General features: G+C 42.1%; 1 protein-coding gene across 2 annotated transcripts; it reads right to left on the bottom strand.

The window, feature by feature from the left end:
- Nucleotides 1–1,836: 1,836 nt before the first annotated feature.
- LOC117545424 (lactosylceramide 1,3-N-acetyl-beta-D-glucosaminyltransferase A-like) lies at nt 1,837–11,384 on the bottom strand. 2 transcript variants are annotated; one of them, XM_034215198.1, is made up of 2 exons: nt 11,183–11,384; nt 1,837–4,292 (listed from the first exon to the last, which is right to left on the bottom strand). In XM_034215198.1, exon 2 carries the CDS (start codon nt 3,975–3,977, stop codon nt 2,820–2,822), a length of 1,158 nt encoding a protein of 385 aa, XP_034071089.1. In that variant the 5' UTR covers nt 3,978–4,292; nt 11,183–11,384; the 3' UTR covers nt 1,837–2,819. The 2 variants fall into 2 exon arrangements, with proteins under 2 accessions (XP_034071089.1, XP_034071088.1); XM_034215197.1 differs by lacking the exon at nt 11,183–11,384 and adding an exon at nt 7,904–8,703.
- Between the last annotated feature and the right edge of the window lie 3,767 nt (nt 11,385–15,151).

Here is a 15,151-nt window from a genome sequence, read left to right on the forward strand (position 1 = left end):
ACTGATATTTTGTACAAACTGTAAAGTCCACTGAGACAAATGTAACATTTGTGATATTGGGCTATATAAATAAACATTGATTGATTGATACTGACACCTAACCCCTCCCCCCCAAAAAACAAGTCTGATCTTTCTGGCTGCCTTTAAGTAAGTTAGGTTGTGTTTATATGTTCCTTTTGTTGTTTTAAAGAGAAAGTTTGAATTCAGCACTGTAGGTAATGGTTATTCATCTTGACTTTTAGCAATAAATGATAATGTCTGTTCCCTAAATTAACCATTTGTTCCCTGTTTTGAAAAAAAATTGAGATTAAAGGAATCGTTTGGCGTAATGACGTACAACGTCCTCGACAACTTCTGTAGTCCTATTCAGCCACTTGTTAACAACCATCGCTTTTCAGACACGTAAACTCTTCAAAAATCACCAGTGCTGATGTATTTAATGTCGTAGAAGAAAACGTGATCCGTCTCTTAAATTTGTGTCAACCGCAGACCTTATTTCCAGCTATTTTCCAAAACCCTATGGAGAAATCCCATTGACTCTGAGCCGAGCGAACCGGTAGTGGTAAAATGCTGACTCCCTTCCGGGTTTAGGACTCGTCACTGCACCACTCTATTGATATTGCAACCCGTTTGTAAAAGCCACAATGTGTCGTTTTCGAGGCTCCATTTTTTACAACTTGTCAATAGGAGCTTGTAGGCGGATGTAGATACAGAGCCGAGCTAGATGTTTCCAGTCTTTGTGCTCTAAGGCTCAGCTAAGCTAACCAGTAGTATAAAAACAGCATGTTGTAGTTTGACGGGGGGTTATGTGACTACTTTCAACAGTCACATTAAAACAGTTACTAAATCAGCCTACTATCACCTAAAGAATATATCTAGGATTAAAAGACTAATGTCACAGCAGGATTTGGAAAAACTTGTCCATGCTTTTATCTTCAGTAGACTCGACTACTGTAATGGTGTCTTCACAGGTCTCACTAAAAAATCTATTAGGAAGCTGCAGCTGATTCAGAACGCCGCTGCTCGAGTCCTCACTAACACTAAGAAAGTGGATCACATCACTCCTGTTCTGAAGTCTTTACACTGGCTTCCTGTGTGTCAAAGAATAGATTTCAAAATACTGCTGCTGGTTTATAAAGCACTGAATGGTTTAGGCCCAAAATACATTTCTGACCTCCTGCTAAATTATGAACCATCCAGATCTCTCAGGTCTTCAGGGACTGGTCAGCTTTCTGTCCCCAGAGTCAGAACTAAACATGGTAAAGCAGCGTTCAGCTATTATGCTCCAAATATCTGGAACAAACTCCCAGAAACCTGCAGGTCCGCTGCAACTCTATTCTTTCTTTTAATGTTTATTTTATTATCTTTGCTTTTTAATAACTGTTTTTAAATGCCATTTTCGTAATGTTTTTCATTTTTTGTAAAGCACTTTGAATTGCCTTGTGTTGAAAGGTGCTATATAAATAAACTTGCCTTGCCTTACTTCTTGAAGAGATGCTTCCTAAAGTCTTGTCTCTACTGCTGCACCCTCCTCTGGAACTCACTCCCTATCCACATCAGACAGTCATCAACCCTATCATCCTTCAAACCCAGCCCTTCAGATTTGCATTTCCCTGTTAAACCCCCTCCCCCACATCATTACTCCTCCAGTTCATAATGCTTTCTGTTGTGTATATCTCATTTACTTCATTTGTTGTTTGTATTGTACTGTAAGGCGCATTTAGAAAAGCATTCAATAAATGGAATTTATCATTATTATTATTATTATTGGCCAACCAATTGACATTATTGATGCCTGCAAGTACTAACACTAATTAAAATAATAAACACTTTGACTTTAACTTGGGAGAATTTATTTAATTAAAAAACCTTTTCACAAAGTTAATTACAAAAAAAGAGTCCACACTTTTTTGCGCTTCTTAATATACATCATTGTTATTTGCAGCACAGGAAATGTTGTCTGTGACATCTGTTCTACATCACTGTGAGGAATTTCCCACATTATGACATGGAGACATTTTTAGATTTGACACTGACCTACTTACATATCAGGAACTCAAAACTGTGTTACTTCTGAATTTTACTATTGGAGTTTGAATTAGGTAAATACCAAGTTTTTAAATGTTGTGTTTGTGGGCTTAAAGGAAAAATGTACTTGTCTTTAGGACCACAGTTTGTTCCTAAATAGAAAAATAAATTAATAGAATAATCAGTCGTTGCATGTGCCCAATAACTAAAAACAATACGATAAAAAATGGTTGTACCTAGAAGGAGCACAATTAAGTATTTGGAACTCAAAACAAGTTTTAAATAAAAAATATAAACATAATGCTATGTTAGAAAAGTTTCTGTGTTTTTCTTAGCTTCTTCAAAAGTAGAGACTTTGAATATTGATCAGTGCAACTGTTAGATACTTACCCGAAACATATGCATACCACATTTCAAGACTTTGCGTCGTGTTATTTTCTGCTTATCATACTCAATATAGTCTTGTTCCATTTCTGAGCATGGTGTTGGGACTACATGTAAACAGCACCTTTTAAAAAAAACTATTCAGAACTCATTCTGCTGTAAATGCAAAGCCAGTTTTATTAAAGTTTAAAACTAGTTGTCATTGAAGTGTTGGAGATCTCACACACAACAAAGAACAACAGGAATCATGTGGTGTCTTTGACTCGGGAAACACATAACACAGGCTCCAGTGTTTTCACATGGGTGTCCGACTGAAGGACTGAGGTAATATTTGCAACCATGGTCCTTCTTGCATTATGATCTATGACACACTTCCTCTCTGTCTGCAAATGCAACCTGACATAGTACTACAAAAAGGCTGCTTTGCACGGGTAGGTGTTAAAATAGTACGGTTTACAAAGGAGAGCTATTTTCACGGCTGCGCAGTGAAGCCTCCCTATGAGTCCAGAGGTCTTCTGCTTCACGTGCGGGTCCGTCGCCACCTTCCACAGGTTGTAGATATCCTCCACGTGACCATGCGAGGTCATCATCTGGTTATAGATACACATGTGATAGGGCGCTTTGCCCTCGCCTGAGAAATAGACGTGCTCTTGCGGTGACACGCCAACAGCATTGGCACAGATGCCCATGAACACATCGTCTATGTAAAGAGAGGCATTTAGGGTCAGCGTGGCATGGTAGATTTTGTCCGCTACGTCCCTGGAGATGACATACCCGGCCCCGGCTGTGTAGTCGGGGTACGACAACCACTGGTACATCTCATACGACACGTAGTACTTGCTGTCTTTGCTGCGGATTGGCGGCGCCCCTCTGTGCACTCGACCAATCCAAAAGTCTGTGACCCCTCTGCTGCTCACGTCCTGCAGGTAGCTCACCAGGTTCGGCATGTGGACGAAGATGTCGTCATCAGCGGTCATGAGGAAGCGGGCGTGAGCGCAGTGGTTATGAGTCCAGTGGAACTGCATGATCAGCTTCAGAGTCAGGTTGTGGAAGGAGTCTAAGAAGTCCTGTTGGATCAAATCACCGTGGAGACCGTCCTCCTTGATGAGCTGCTCCTGAAAGCCAAATCTTTTGCTCCACGAGGGAACCTTGTTCCTGGCCTGAGGCGCTCCCAAGGCGAACACCACCTTTACCGTCACTCCCAGGGCATTCTGGATGTAGGTCTCATTACCCCAGGTTGACCTGATGGCGTTCCGCCGCTCAATGTTCTCTGGGGAGGTCTTGACGAAGAGGAGCAGGAGGACATCTTTGCTGACGCATTTATCCGTGTGGTCCAGCAGGTAGGGGAAGTTGCTGAAGCTTTTGGCCTGCTCCCGGGGTATGGTGAGGCTCTTGTTGACGTAGGTGAAGCTGTTGACCAGGTAGCGGTAGGAGTAGGACTTGACGTGGCTGACCACACTGTTGTCCAGCTGCTCCCAGCAAACCATCACCACCGACAGCACCAGGCAGGTGGTCATCAGCTGCATAAACTGGCACTTTCGTATCCGGCGGAAGTTCACGAACATCCTGGAAGTCTTGTCACCCGTTGGCGGTGGTCCTTGTCTGGTTGGTGATGGCGGCAAAGCAGCTAGTTGTGCTTCTTCTCGCAAGGAAGGAGGGGAGTTGGTGTTGGCGGTCAAGATAGTTTTTCCGGTGCCTCAGATCAGCACTTGGTGGGTCTTCCATCCTAGGCTTTCCGCATTCACATCACCGGAGGCGGAGGCGATGGAGGGAGTCACTGGGTGTGCTGGGAAACATCCTCCATTGCAGAAGAATCACTTGAACAGTCGCCCGACAGCCGGGGATTCATCTTTCACCCATGAAGCCGTCTTCCTAGAATACTGAGAAGAAAAAGCACTCTTACTGGGGTGACATATCTATTGTTTCATTACTTATTTTAAAAAGTGGATGTAAACATTTAAAAATACCATGTTGTGTATATAGAAATTGTATTTATTGGGATAAACCCCTTGAGATGCACCATCTCGTTTTCAAGGGGGTCTGCTTGGTCACCATTTCCTTATTTGGAAGCAGAGTCTCTCTAAATAAATACCATGTTGAGAGATGATTTGGCAAGCATGTATTTTGTCATGTTCCACATTTTGCAAATGTCTAACAGAGCAGTTGGATCTTCACCCATAGTTGTGATAAATGACTCAGCACATTGGAGGCCGGCATTTCATTGTTTCTTTATCTCATGATTCAACTAATTGTAAGGGTCATAAATAATTGATGTGCCATCAATAAAAGCCCTTAATCACTTCAGAGTGTGAATGCAAATAGAGACTACAAACATTGCAGTAGTAAGTTTATGTAGTAAAAAAGATTGTATTTACAAGTGCGCTCAGGACATTAGCAGCAGTTTGATGCTACAGTAACTTTTTCATGGTTGGATCTAGGACCATCGCGATTAAATAATCATTGTGAATTATTTTGGCTGTGACCATACCGAGCCCTTTCGGATCTGAACATGGCTACACCCACATGTATTCAGTGTTTCAGTGCAAAAGTAGTAACGTTAGCTGAAAAGTCAAACCTTAGCGGGAGGGGTGAGAGGGACGGGCCGACTGAATACAAAAGCAAACGCAGCAAAACGCTGCCGCTCTATAATGGAAGGGATTTAAGGTGCAGACCCACTAAAATCGCTGAGAGTCATGGAAAGCATTCGGACACAATGGACAGAGTTAGAATACTTTGGCAGCACAATGCTGGACGAGAATAGCCTGATTCCGGGCCTGGCCTAAAAGCGAGGGGGGATCATGATGGGCACGGGCCTGGGACTCCCACCGCACCCCGAGAGCTTTTTAAACATCATTGGATGGCCCGCACCTAATGGGGCCACTGGCCCAGAATGCCTCTTCTCTGATAATAAGAGCCTCACCTCTGTTTCACTTTAAACCCAGTTCTTTGTTATAAAATGTAGGGCAGTATACCATACTTTACACTCTGTCGTAAATCTTTTTCAGTTAAAATGTCCTGCTCCTGTTAATGAATTGACGAGAGGTGATACTTTTTTATGGTCTATTTAAGACAAGATCAGTCAATAAGTACTTTATTGATCCCAATTTAGGAAATGTTTGTGTTGCAGCAGCATAAAAAGACATGGGATATGGTGATAAGCATATACCCGCTGGACTGTGGCCAACACATTTTACATAGGAACCTAAGAGTACAAGGGGGGATTCATGTAATAACTTATAAAACCTTAAAGGTCCCATGTCATGGCCATTTCTACTGATCATAATTCCATTGTTGAGAATAGATATACATTGTGCAATTTTCCAAACTCACATTGGTTTCTCATACAGCATCTCTGTATAGTATGTGTATTCACTCCCCCCTGTGAGCCCACTGTGCTCTGATTGGTCAGCTCGCCCACTCTGTTCTGATGAGTCCGCCACCGTACAGCGGAACATCAGTGTTTATGTGTTACAATGGCGTTAGCAACCAGAAATTGACACCAGTAATGACAAACAGATGAGAATGCTGCGTGGGGTCTGGGTGCCATGTTGGCGGGACGTTGCACGGCTCGCTGCTGCGAGGAGCGGACAGTGTGAGCTGGGTTCATTTCTGGGTTGAACATGATTTTGTTGAAATTTGCTTTCTAGTGTTATCTGGGCCTAGAGTAGTATGGTTTGAATCAAATGAATAAAAAAACATTTATTTATGTTCTTGGATTGTTAATAATGATGTATTAAAGCGGCCCTATTATGCTTTTTGGGGTTTACCCTTTCCTGTACAGTAGTGTGTTATATAGGTTGTTATGCATGTAAATGGTCTAGAAAAGGTTGAAATCCCAAAGTTTCCAAATCCCCAGCTAACCAATCAGAGCAGATTGGGCTCTCAAGTAGAGTACCTCATCATTTGGTAACTTTCCACCACTATCACCTGCTTGGTAACAGAAGTTTACAGAAACAGGGTGCAGTCATACAAGTATCATGAGTTAACCTCTTGCCAGGGCAAGGCACCAGACACAGCTTAGTTGGGAAACACAGGCAGGCAATACAGTAAAGAGCTTATTAACAGCATATTAACAAAACGGAAACCCTCCCAATAAAAAAATAATAAATAGCTAAACACACTTCCTACATTTTAGCCACTTCTGAAATAAAAAACCCTGAAACACAATTGACACCAAGCTATGGTTTAACATAGCTTGGTGTTAACAGCACCCCCATCTGCGAGGCTCCACTAGCACCCGCACCCCCAAACGCCTACAGTGTAAACGCGCCACAGTTTCGCCGCTGCTAGGCTCCACTAGCACCCCCCCCCAAGCGCGTCACAGTTTTGCCGCTGAGAGAGTGTGTGTGTGTGTGTGAGGAGCTCCACGGATTGATCCATGTGGGTATGGGCACGTCACTGTACCCAGGAAGCAAACAATGGAAAAATAGAAATCTCCAACGAGGCGTTCTGGGGCAGCATAGACAGGTTTTTTTCTGTGTTAGAGTTTTACTCGCTACAGGGTGTACTTTGAAGGTTTGTGACTCTGCAGACCGTTTACATGCATCAAAACCTTCATAACACACAAGGGGATGGGTAATAACCGGAAAAGCATGACATGGGACCTTTAACTTCAAAGGGTTGGTTAATTAAATTACCAATATCAATAGCCATTTTACCTTTCTCAGAAACTGCTTCTCTGTTACTCTGTACAGAAAACATTGTGAACTATTTTCCCAGACACATTTTCTCTGGAAAAACAAGTTGATGTTGCAATCGTATTCAAGCACCTTGCATAGAGGTAGTCGCAGAGCTCCAAGAGTTACACAATCACCAAAGTAATTCAGTTAGTTGATTAGAATTTGGGTGGACTGGCCCTTTAAAAGACGAGGTATGTCCAGCTGTCCAGGTCTGTAACACGCCTTTTTTTGCCTCCTGTATTATACTCATATACACACACCACATTTTCCATTTACAATAAAACACTTTTTTTTGCATTGACAATCTTTTGTTTTGGTCTAGTGGGAAGCAATGCTAACTCCCTTTTTTGCTGAAGTAAAATAAACACAAGAAATAGTTAACTGAAGTCAGACCGGGCTCATGTGACAGGTGCAACGTCATTGGAAAAAAATGTGGCTATGGTTAATTACTACAGCCTTTTTACAGCATAGAATAGTACCTCATATACTTTAACATTTCCCTTCTTTCAATGTATTACCAGTTTCCTGAGATAATTATTATTGGATTGTGTGTTCTTGTAGCCGCTCCTTGACTGAGGGTGTTGCCCCTTTACATCCTGTCAAAACTCCACTCTACCACATTGAGAACAAATACAACCGTGTATCCTGTCCCCTCTGTCTCAGCTGCATCTAAAACAAGCGCTCTGATAGTGAACCACAGCACTAGCATATTTCTAAAGTCACCGTTCGTATAAATAGATTTGAAACACACAGAGGGGAGGGAGGGAAGAAAAAATCCCACCATCACTCGTACTGATCACTCCAACACTCACCGGTAAAAAAAGAAGAAATGTGTGTGTGGATCCAAGCAACAGTGTCCTTTTTCCAATGAGTCTTCTTGACTTCTGAGCAGGTCCTCCTTTATGTTTGAAGTTTACTTTTCCTCAGCTGTCAGTGTGTCAGAAGGAGCCTCCTGTACCTTGTCAAACAGCTCCTGTGTGTGAATCTGTGTTTTCTGATCCTCCCTCTGCCCTGTGTGTGTGTAGACTGGAAGTTACTTGTTCATGTGCTGGTTGCCTTGGTTCTATCCCCTCCCACAGTCCAAATTATGAGAAGGCCTGCCTCATCTTTGTGCTCTGCCTGTTGACACCCAAAAGGTGGGAGGAGTATCTGACTCAAACAGAGGTATTCTTTCAAACCTCTATATAGTGCTGCATGATTAATCGAAAAAAGATCGTGATCTCGATTCAGACACCTATGCGATCTCATTTCTAAATTACGGCGATCCTATGACGTCATGTTGATTTTTTTTTTTGTTGATTTTTTTAAAAACATTTTTTATTATTTTGCTTCTGAATAATACCAACTTGCAATGTTAATCATACTTAAACGATGTAAAGCAAATATACTCTATACATTTAACATGAAAGTACCATGATCGCATGCAAATGGTAGTGTTCTGTCTGTCTCTCCTCCTCTCATGCAGTGTTAACGCTGCAGCCACTAGGGTTGCCAGTTTTTGCGGAAGGAATAAGCAACCAGGTCTACGAAAACAAGCGCAAAAGAACATGAGCACTTTAAACCTATATGTCGGGTCGGCTATTTGAAAATAACCTATTTACAAGCTCACAACCGCAACAACCATTATTACTTGCTACCAAGCAACTTCACAGAAAGATAAGCCCAATGTGGCTTATAATAAGTATACCTGGCAACACTCACTGACTGCAGCACGTGAGGGCAGGAGCCGGCAGTATGTTTACAGAAGCGTTAGCATTAGCAATGATTAGCAAAGAGTGACGAGAGCGACTAGTAGTACAAGAAAAACAGAAATGAGTGACACAGAAATGAGTGACGAGGAGGTCGAGGACAATGACAACAACACCGATGAAAAAAAAAAGGGGGAACATTGTTACATGCCAGCGTTCCTCCCTGAAACCTCAGAATGTCGACATGTTGGTGTTCTTAGCCAAGAATCTTAAAGTGCAGTAGATGGACTGTGCTAGTAGCTAAGCAGCTAGGCTTTATTTACATTTATTCTGAAGCTGTAACTTTATGTTCTGTTCCGTTTTTATATTCAGTACTGACTGCAGTATTTAAGTTAATCCTTTTGATTCAGTGACATTACTACTCAGTGGAGTCTAGCACTTTGTTTAAGTTTATGTTTTTTTCAGTACAAGAACCTTTAAGTGCAGTAGTTGAACTGGGTGCTAGCCGGCTAGGCTTTTTTAAAATATGATTATTCTAAAGCTGTGACTGCTTTGTTTTTATATTCAGCACTGTGGTGAGGTATTTTGAGTAACTTAAGTGCATTCCTCCCTGTAACAAACAGGTTGGTGTTGTTGTACAGTAGTTGGGTGTCCACTCTGGACAGGTGCTACTGCAAAGTTTACATGTTGTTATTATAAAGCTGCAAAAATTCTATTTTTTATGTTCAGCACTCAGGCAGCAGCAATATCTTTATTTTAGTTACTGTATGTTTTGTTACCAGAGAGACTTGAGTTTAAGTCAAGCACTTTGTTTAAAGCCACAGTAGTTGGCTGTCAAATTCATTTTAGTTACTCTATGTTTTTGCTACAAGAAACTGAGACTTGGATTTAAGTCAAGCACTTTGATGTTGATGGTGTCTGTTAAAGCCACAATAGTTGGCTCCAGGTGCCACATTTTGAATTTAGTAATGTTTGTTCAGTATTCAGCAACTACAGACTAAAGACAAAGTTATGTTTTTGTTACAAGAGAGACACATGTTGTCTGTTTAAATTCATTGTACTCACGTGACGTCTAAGAGTAAGAGTGCAATCAATATTTTCATTGAAACGATGAGAATCGTGTGAGAATCGTGATCTCAATTCTTATGGAGGAAAATCGTGATTCACATTTGAGCAAGAATCGTGCAGCACTACCTCTATACCAATTTAAAAATATTCCGAACGTTAAGATCAATTTGGAATCTCCTGGGTTTTGATAGAACATGTGAAGCTGTTGGTAAATAAACATTCACTATACATAATAACAATCAGAAAATCCTTTAAATACTGTTGTAAAATGCAACATTGTCCGTTTATGTATATATTTTAGGGCTGTCAGTCGATTACAAATATTTAATCACGATTAATCGCATGATGTCCATAGTTAATTGCGATTAATCGCACCCTTTTTATCGGTTCAAAACAGGGGCGGCGCCAGGGGGTAGCTTGGAGTTGCTATAGCAACTCCAACAATTGGCCTAGCAACGGCTTAGCAACACCATTGTTTTGTTATGAAAATGTATCTATATTTATACACATTCTCGCGAGATCTATCAGGGGTCGTTGTTCGCTCCCATCGCTCTAAACGCTCGAGTTTCACCCATGGTTTCACCACCGCTGCCAGCTGTGTTTACTCGCATCATTCAAACAAGACGCGCTGGCTCGGGAGCTACAACTACAACAAAATGAACATATTTTACCGTGATTAAATTGTAATACACGTTTCTAAATGATGCCGAAGTAACAACATACTGATACCGGTTAGTAAAAACCATGAATTAATGCTTGACAAGTCTGCAGACAGACGGCAGGCAAAAACACTTTTAAAATGCTTGTTTTCTGAATGAAGATCGGGTCGACCAGGCTAAACTAACGTTGTATAGACCTACTCCGTCCACACTCACAACAACGGCCTACAGACATAAATAAACCAGCGACTGTATTCGCCATGACACAGACAGTCTGTGGTTTGTACTTGTTTAACTTTTGTCCAGTTTCTGAACAGATATGAGGAGACGTGAGCTCTGTGTGCTAACTGTTAACAGCTAACGGCTGATGTTTTCTGGTTGAAAGTCAGTGGCAGGCTGAGATCCTCACCACTGCTGTGTGTGTGTGTGTGTGTGTGTGTGTGTGTGTGTGTGTGTGTGTGTGTGTGTGTGTGTGTGTGTGATGATGAGGTTACATGCCACAGCATGCCAGTTGAAACAGTGAACGATCGCTATTGTGTACTTGTACGCTCAGGGTGTAATGGTATTATACAAAAATATTGTAGGAGCACGTTAACGTAACATTGTAAGAAAGCAAAACGAACCTTCGAGAAAGATTTTACTCTCAGACTGGGTGTAAGTGTGTAGCATTGCTTACCTCCAGAATTACTTTTAGTTGTTTCCCAGTGGAGACTAGAGAGAGCTGTCAGAGCGGTTCCTCTCAGAAGAGCAGTGGGCGCAGTCACAGAAACGGCTCTCAACCGCTCTTCACTCCCTGACCGTTAGCGCCAGTTAAAAACCATGTTTTAAACCACTTTGTTTCAACCACTGCTGTCTCGCAGTTCCTCCGTGTCCCGCCCTCTCTCTCTGTCACAGTATGTCTGTCTCTCTATGGAGCAAATTTCCTGCCATAACTCCACAATCAAACTAAGCAGGTTTTACAAATGCCTCATGATTCACTAACAAACACAATGTGGTTTGCAAATACAAAACACCATCTACAAACTAATGCATTTAGTTTTGCAAAGTAAAAACATATCTATCAAACAAACATATAACATTTTTCTAATAAATCATGTTTCAGAGACAAATTCAGCATAGGTTTTACAAGTACACGACTTTTTTGTACAAGTACATCGCTTTTTTTACAAGTAGGCTACACAACTTTTTTTTACAACTACAACACTTTTTTGTACAAGTAGCTACAAAACTTTTTTTTACAAGTACAACACTTTTTCTTCTCACGGCGAATATTACTGCCAAAACTCACGTGACTCACTCACGTGACTTTTGGCAGTAATATTCCACCGTGGTTGTGATCAAACCTATGGCTCAAACACACTCACATGCTCACTCACACATGCTCCACAGCAGCAGGGGGCGCTACTGAGTCCATTAAGGCGGGAGGTTGAGCAGAGCATGGAACAGCCCTTGCCAGTCTGATAGCAGGTGTTTCTAGCGATCCAGCGATCTGGGTCAGTGTTATAGTGATAATATTATAAGGTGAATTTAGCGATCACAACGAAAACAGCCAAGACACATATTGAGCCCAGAAAATTAATGTTATTAGGGGCTGTAAATATAATAAGCCTATGGGTAAAATGGACAACATTGTAACTAAGGAGATTTAAACTATACAGCGATTCTGCAAGCGTCAATCAGCCGTCTCTCGAGTTTGTCTTTTCAAATCAGCTGCTCTTTATTTTATTTCCTGCTATATTAAATGAGTGATACAAATATTTTTTACAACAAGTTCTGAATAAAACTGATACTGTTGGACTCGGTACTAGTTGACTGCTACCAGAAATAAAAGGCAGTAGGCCTACTTTGTATCCTCTATCAGAGTCCCCTCCATAGTACTGCATGTTTTCTGCTATCTTTGACGAATGATACCAATTATTTTTTCTTAATGAAATTGATACTGTTTGACTTTGAATTAGCCTACTACTAACAATACATTGAAGTACTTTTACTGTGTATTCTTTTAGAAATCCTCTGTCAAAGTCCCCTGCTGAGAACAAAATCAAGCCATTATTCCCAGTTCAACTTGCAAAAACAAATCGCTAAATAAAAAGATAAAACACTGACATGTAATCTACGTTAGAATAAATAGAATGGTTTTGAATAATAGATGAGAGTAACATCTACGTCACTTTACAGCCCCACCCACTTTTGGGGAAACTAACGCTGTTATTTGAATGGCGATCAAGCCTGAAGCCACAGAGCTCTTCTTTTACTGTCCTTTCTTCTTAGAGGAAGTACAGAAACATGTAACTCTGGATTTGTTTTAATTAGGGCTGTCGCGTTAACGGAAAAAAAGATTAACGCCACTAATTATTTTAACGCGATTAATGCATGTGTATTTTTTTTCCTCGCCGCCCTGTAGTTTCAGAGCGCATCGAGTTTAAAATACCATCTACAAGCTGATGCTGACAGCCCCGCTCCTGCCGCCCGCTTGTGGCAGACCACACTTCCACGCTCACCAGCAGGCCCTGACTGGCCATCGGGAGGACCGGGAGGCAGTCGCGGCGCCAGAGATTTTCTCTAGGGGGTGCTGTGGGGTAGCTTGACGTTTCATAGAGGGTGCTCAAACATTTAGGGTTTCCCATTAATGCACCAGCGCTACAGTTGAATTTTCTACTGCAACACTCCCCACGCACACACACACAGTGCACCCGCGACTGTTACAATGAAGGCTCGATAATCAGCTCACGGCATATAGGCAGGGGTAAAGTGCTATTTTTACAAGTGGGGAGCGGACCTCACCTCCTCTAGGAGGGTCCTCACCTCCTCTAGGGGGGTCCGGGGGCTAGCTCCCCCGGGAAGATTTTTTGTTAAATATTGAAGTTAAAAGCATAAATCTGGTGCACTTTGAGAGCAACATTAAGAGATCGATCTCTCAACACCCATACGAAACAGAACTGTCAACAGATTTTCTATTTCTTTATAGATATTTTACAAATCACTCCCCTTTTAAAACAAACCGTTTGAGACCCACTGAGATAACTAAACTAAAGTTAACTATCTAAACACTGAGAGAGTCCTTTACTTCACCTGAGCTGAGGTTACCTGAGACTCTCCGTCTGACAGGAGAGAGTTCTCCCTCCACCTTGTTGTTGAAAAAGCCCCTTATATCCGTTAGCTTGGCTAGCTAGCACCAGATGCTAACCACAACGATCTCCGGTAGATACCCACTGGTGCGCGAGGCGAGCTCTCTCGCTCGCTCGCGCACGCACACAAAATGGCTCGTGCCACACACACACACACACACACACACACACACACACACACACACACACACACACACACACACACACACACACACACACACACACACACACCAGCGACGTGCAGTCAGGGGAGGCAGAGCCTCACCTGTCATACTCCAATGTAACAGAAAAACAACTAAAGAAAAACTAAATAGTAATAATAATAAAATGTCTCCACTGATCTGTGTTGTAAGTGTGATTTCTGTATGATTCCAATCGCTTTTTATAGTCAAAATCAGCAAATTGGCCGAGCTCCGCTACAACTACATGGGGGTGAGGCAGGGACAAGCTCTGCCTCACGTGCCGTGCCGTGCCATGTGTAGGGCGCGGGCACTAATGTAGCGCGGGCACTTATTTTGTGAGCGCGCTCAAGCCAGTTACTGTGGGGTGAGGTGAGGCACAGATGAGCTCTGCCTCACCTCAGAATGGGTCACCCCACAGAAACTGGCTGGAAAGCGGGCCCTAAACGCATGCCTGTTACCATCTCACTGTATGTCACCAATGTAATGTTTGTAGATCCCTTTATTACATTTATCCTCGCCATCCATAGTCTCTAAATAACTTATTTCACGTATATATGATATTTAGGCCCGCTGGTCTCATCATACAACGGCAATGAAAAAAGCACCTGGAGAGGCAGCCATAACCTCTGCCGCACTGAAGGGGGCGCACGTGAGCCCACATGTTCTTGTTGCTACTGTTATTCTACGCAGAGCGTACGCGAACAACAAACTAGACTTTTGTTTTGAAACTAGAGGGAGATAAGGAGGACTTTTACAAAAATGTAATGGAGATTGTTGTCCAGAAGGATAGCATGGACTTAATCTTCAAGTCAAGGTAAGACCACAATTGTAATGAACATGGGATCTTACTAAGAAAGAACAATCCAATTTAGATTTTGGGTATCCTTTTGTCGAACAGTCTGTTTAAAATGAATCGAAGCATCAGACTAAAAAAGCTTTTGAAAATAACCGAACATTTCGATTAAGGTCAAAATATAATATTTGTAAATCTGACCCTGAAAGAGTCAGTGCCTCACCAGCCATGAACCTCACCGCACGTCACTGACACACACACACACACACACACACACACACACACACACACACACACACACACACACACACACACACACACACACACACACACACACACACACACACACACACACACACACACACACACACACACACACACACACACACACACACACACACACACACACAGAGAGCAGGGCTTGAATTAAACACAGAGACCCAGAAGCTACTTGTACTCACGAGGCCTATTATGTGCAGAATCCCTCTCGCTTTCAGTTGGTTTTGATTGAGTGGACGTTTAAGGACTGAAAAATGATCAAT

Source organism: Gymnodraco acuticeps, unplaced genomic scaffold, assembly GCF_902827175.1.
Source record: "Gymnodraco acuticeps unplaced genomic scaffold, fGymAcu1.1, whole genome shotgun sequence".
In the NCBI taxonomy this organism is placed as follows: domain Eukaryota; kingdom Metazoa; phylum Chordata; class Actinopteri; order Perciformes; family Bathydraconidae; genus Gymnodraco; species Gymnodraco acuticeps.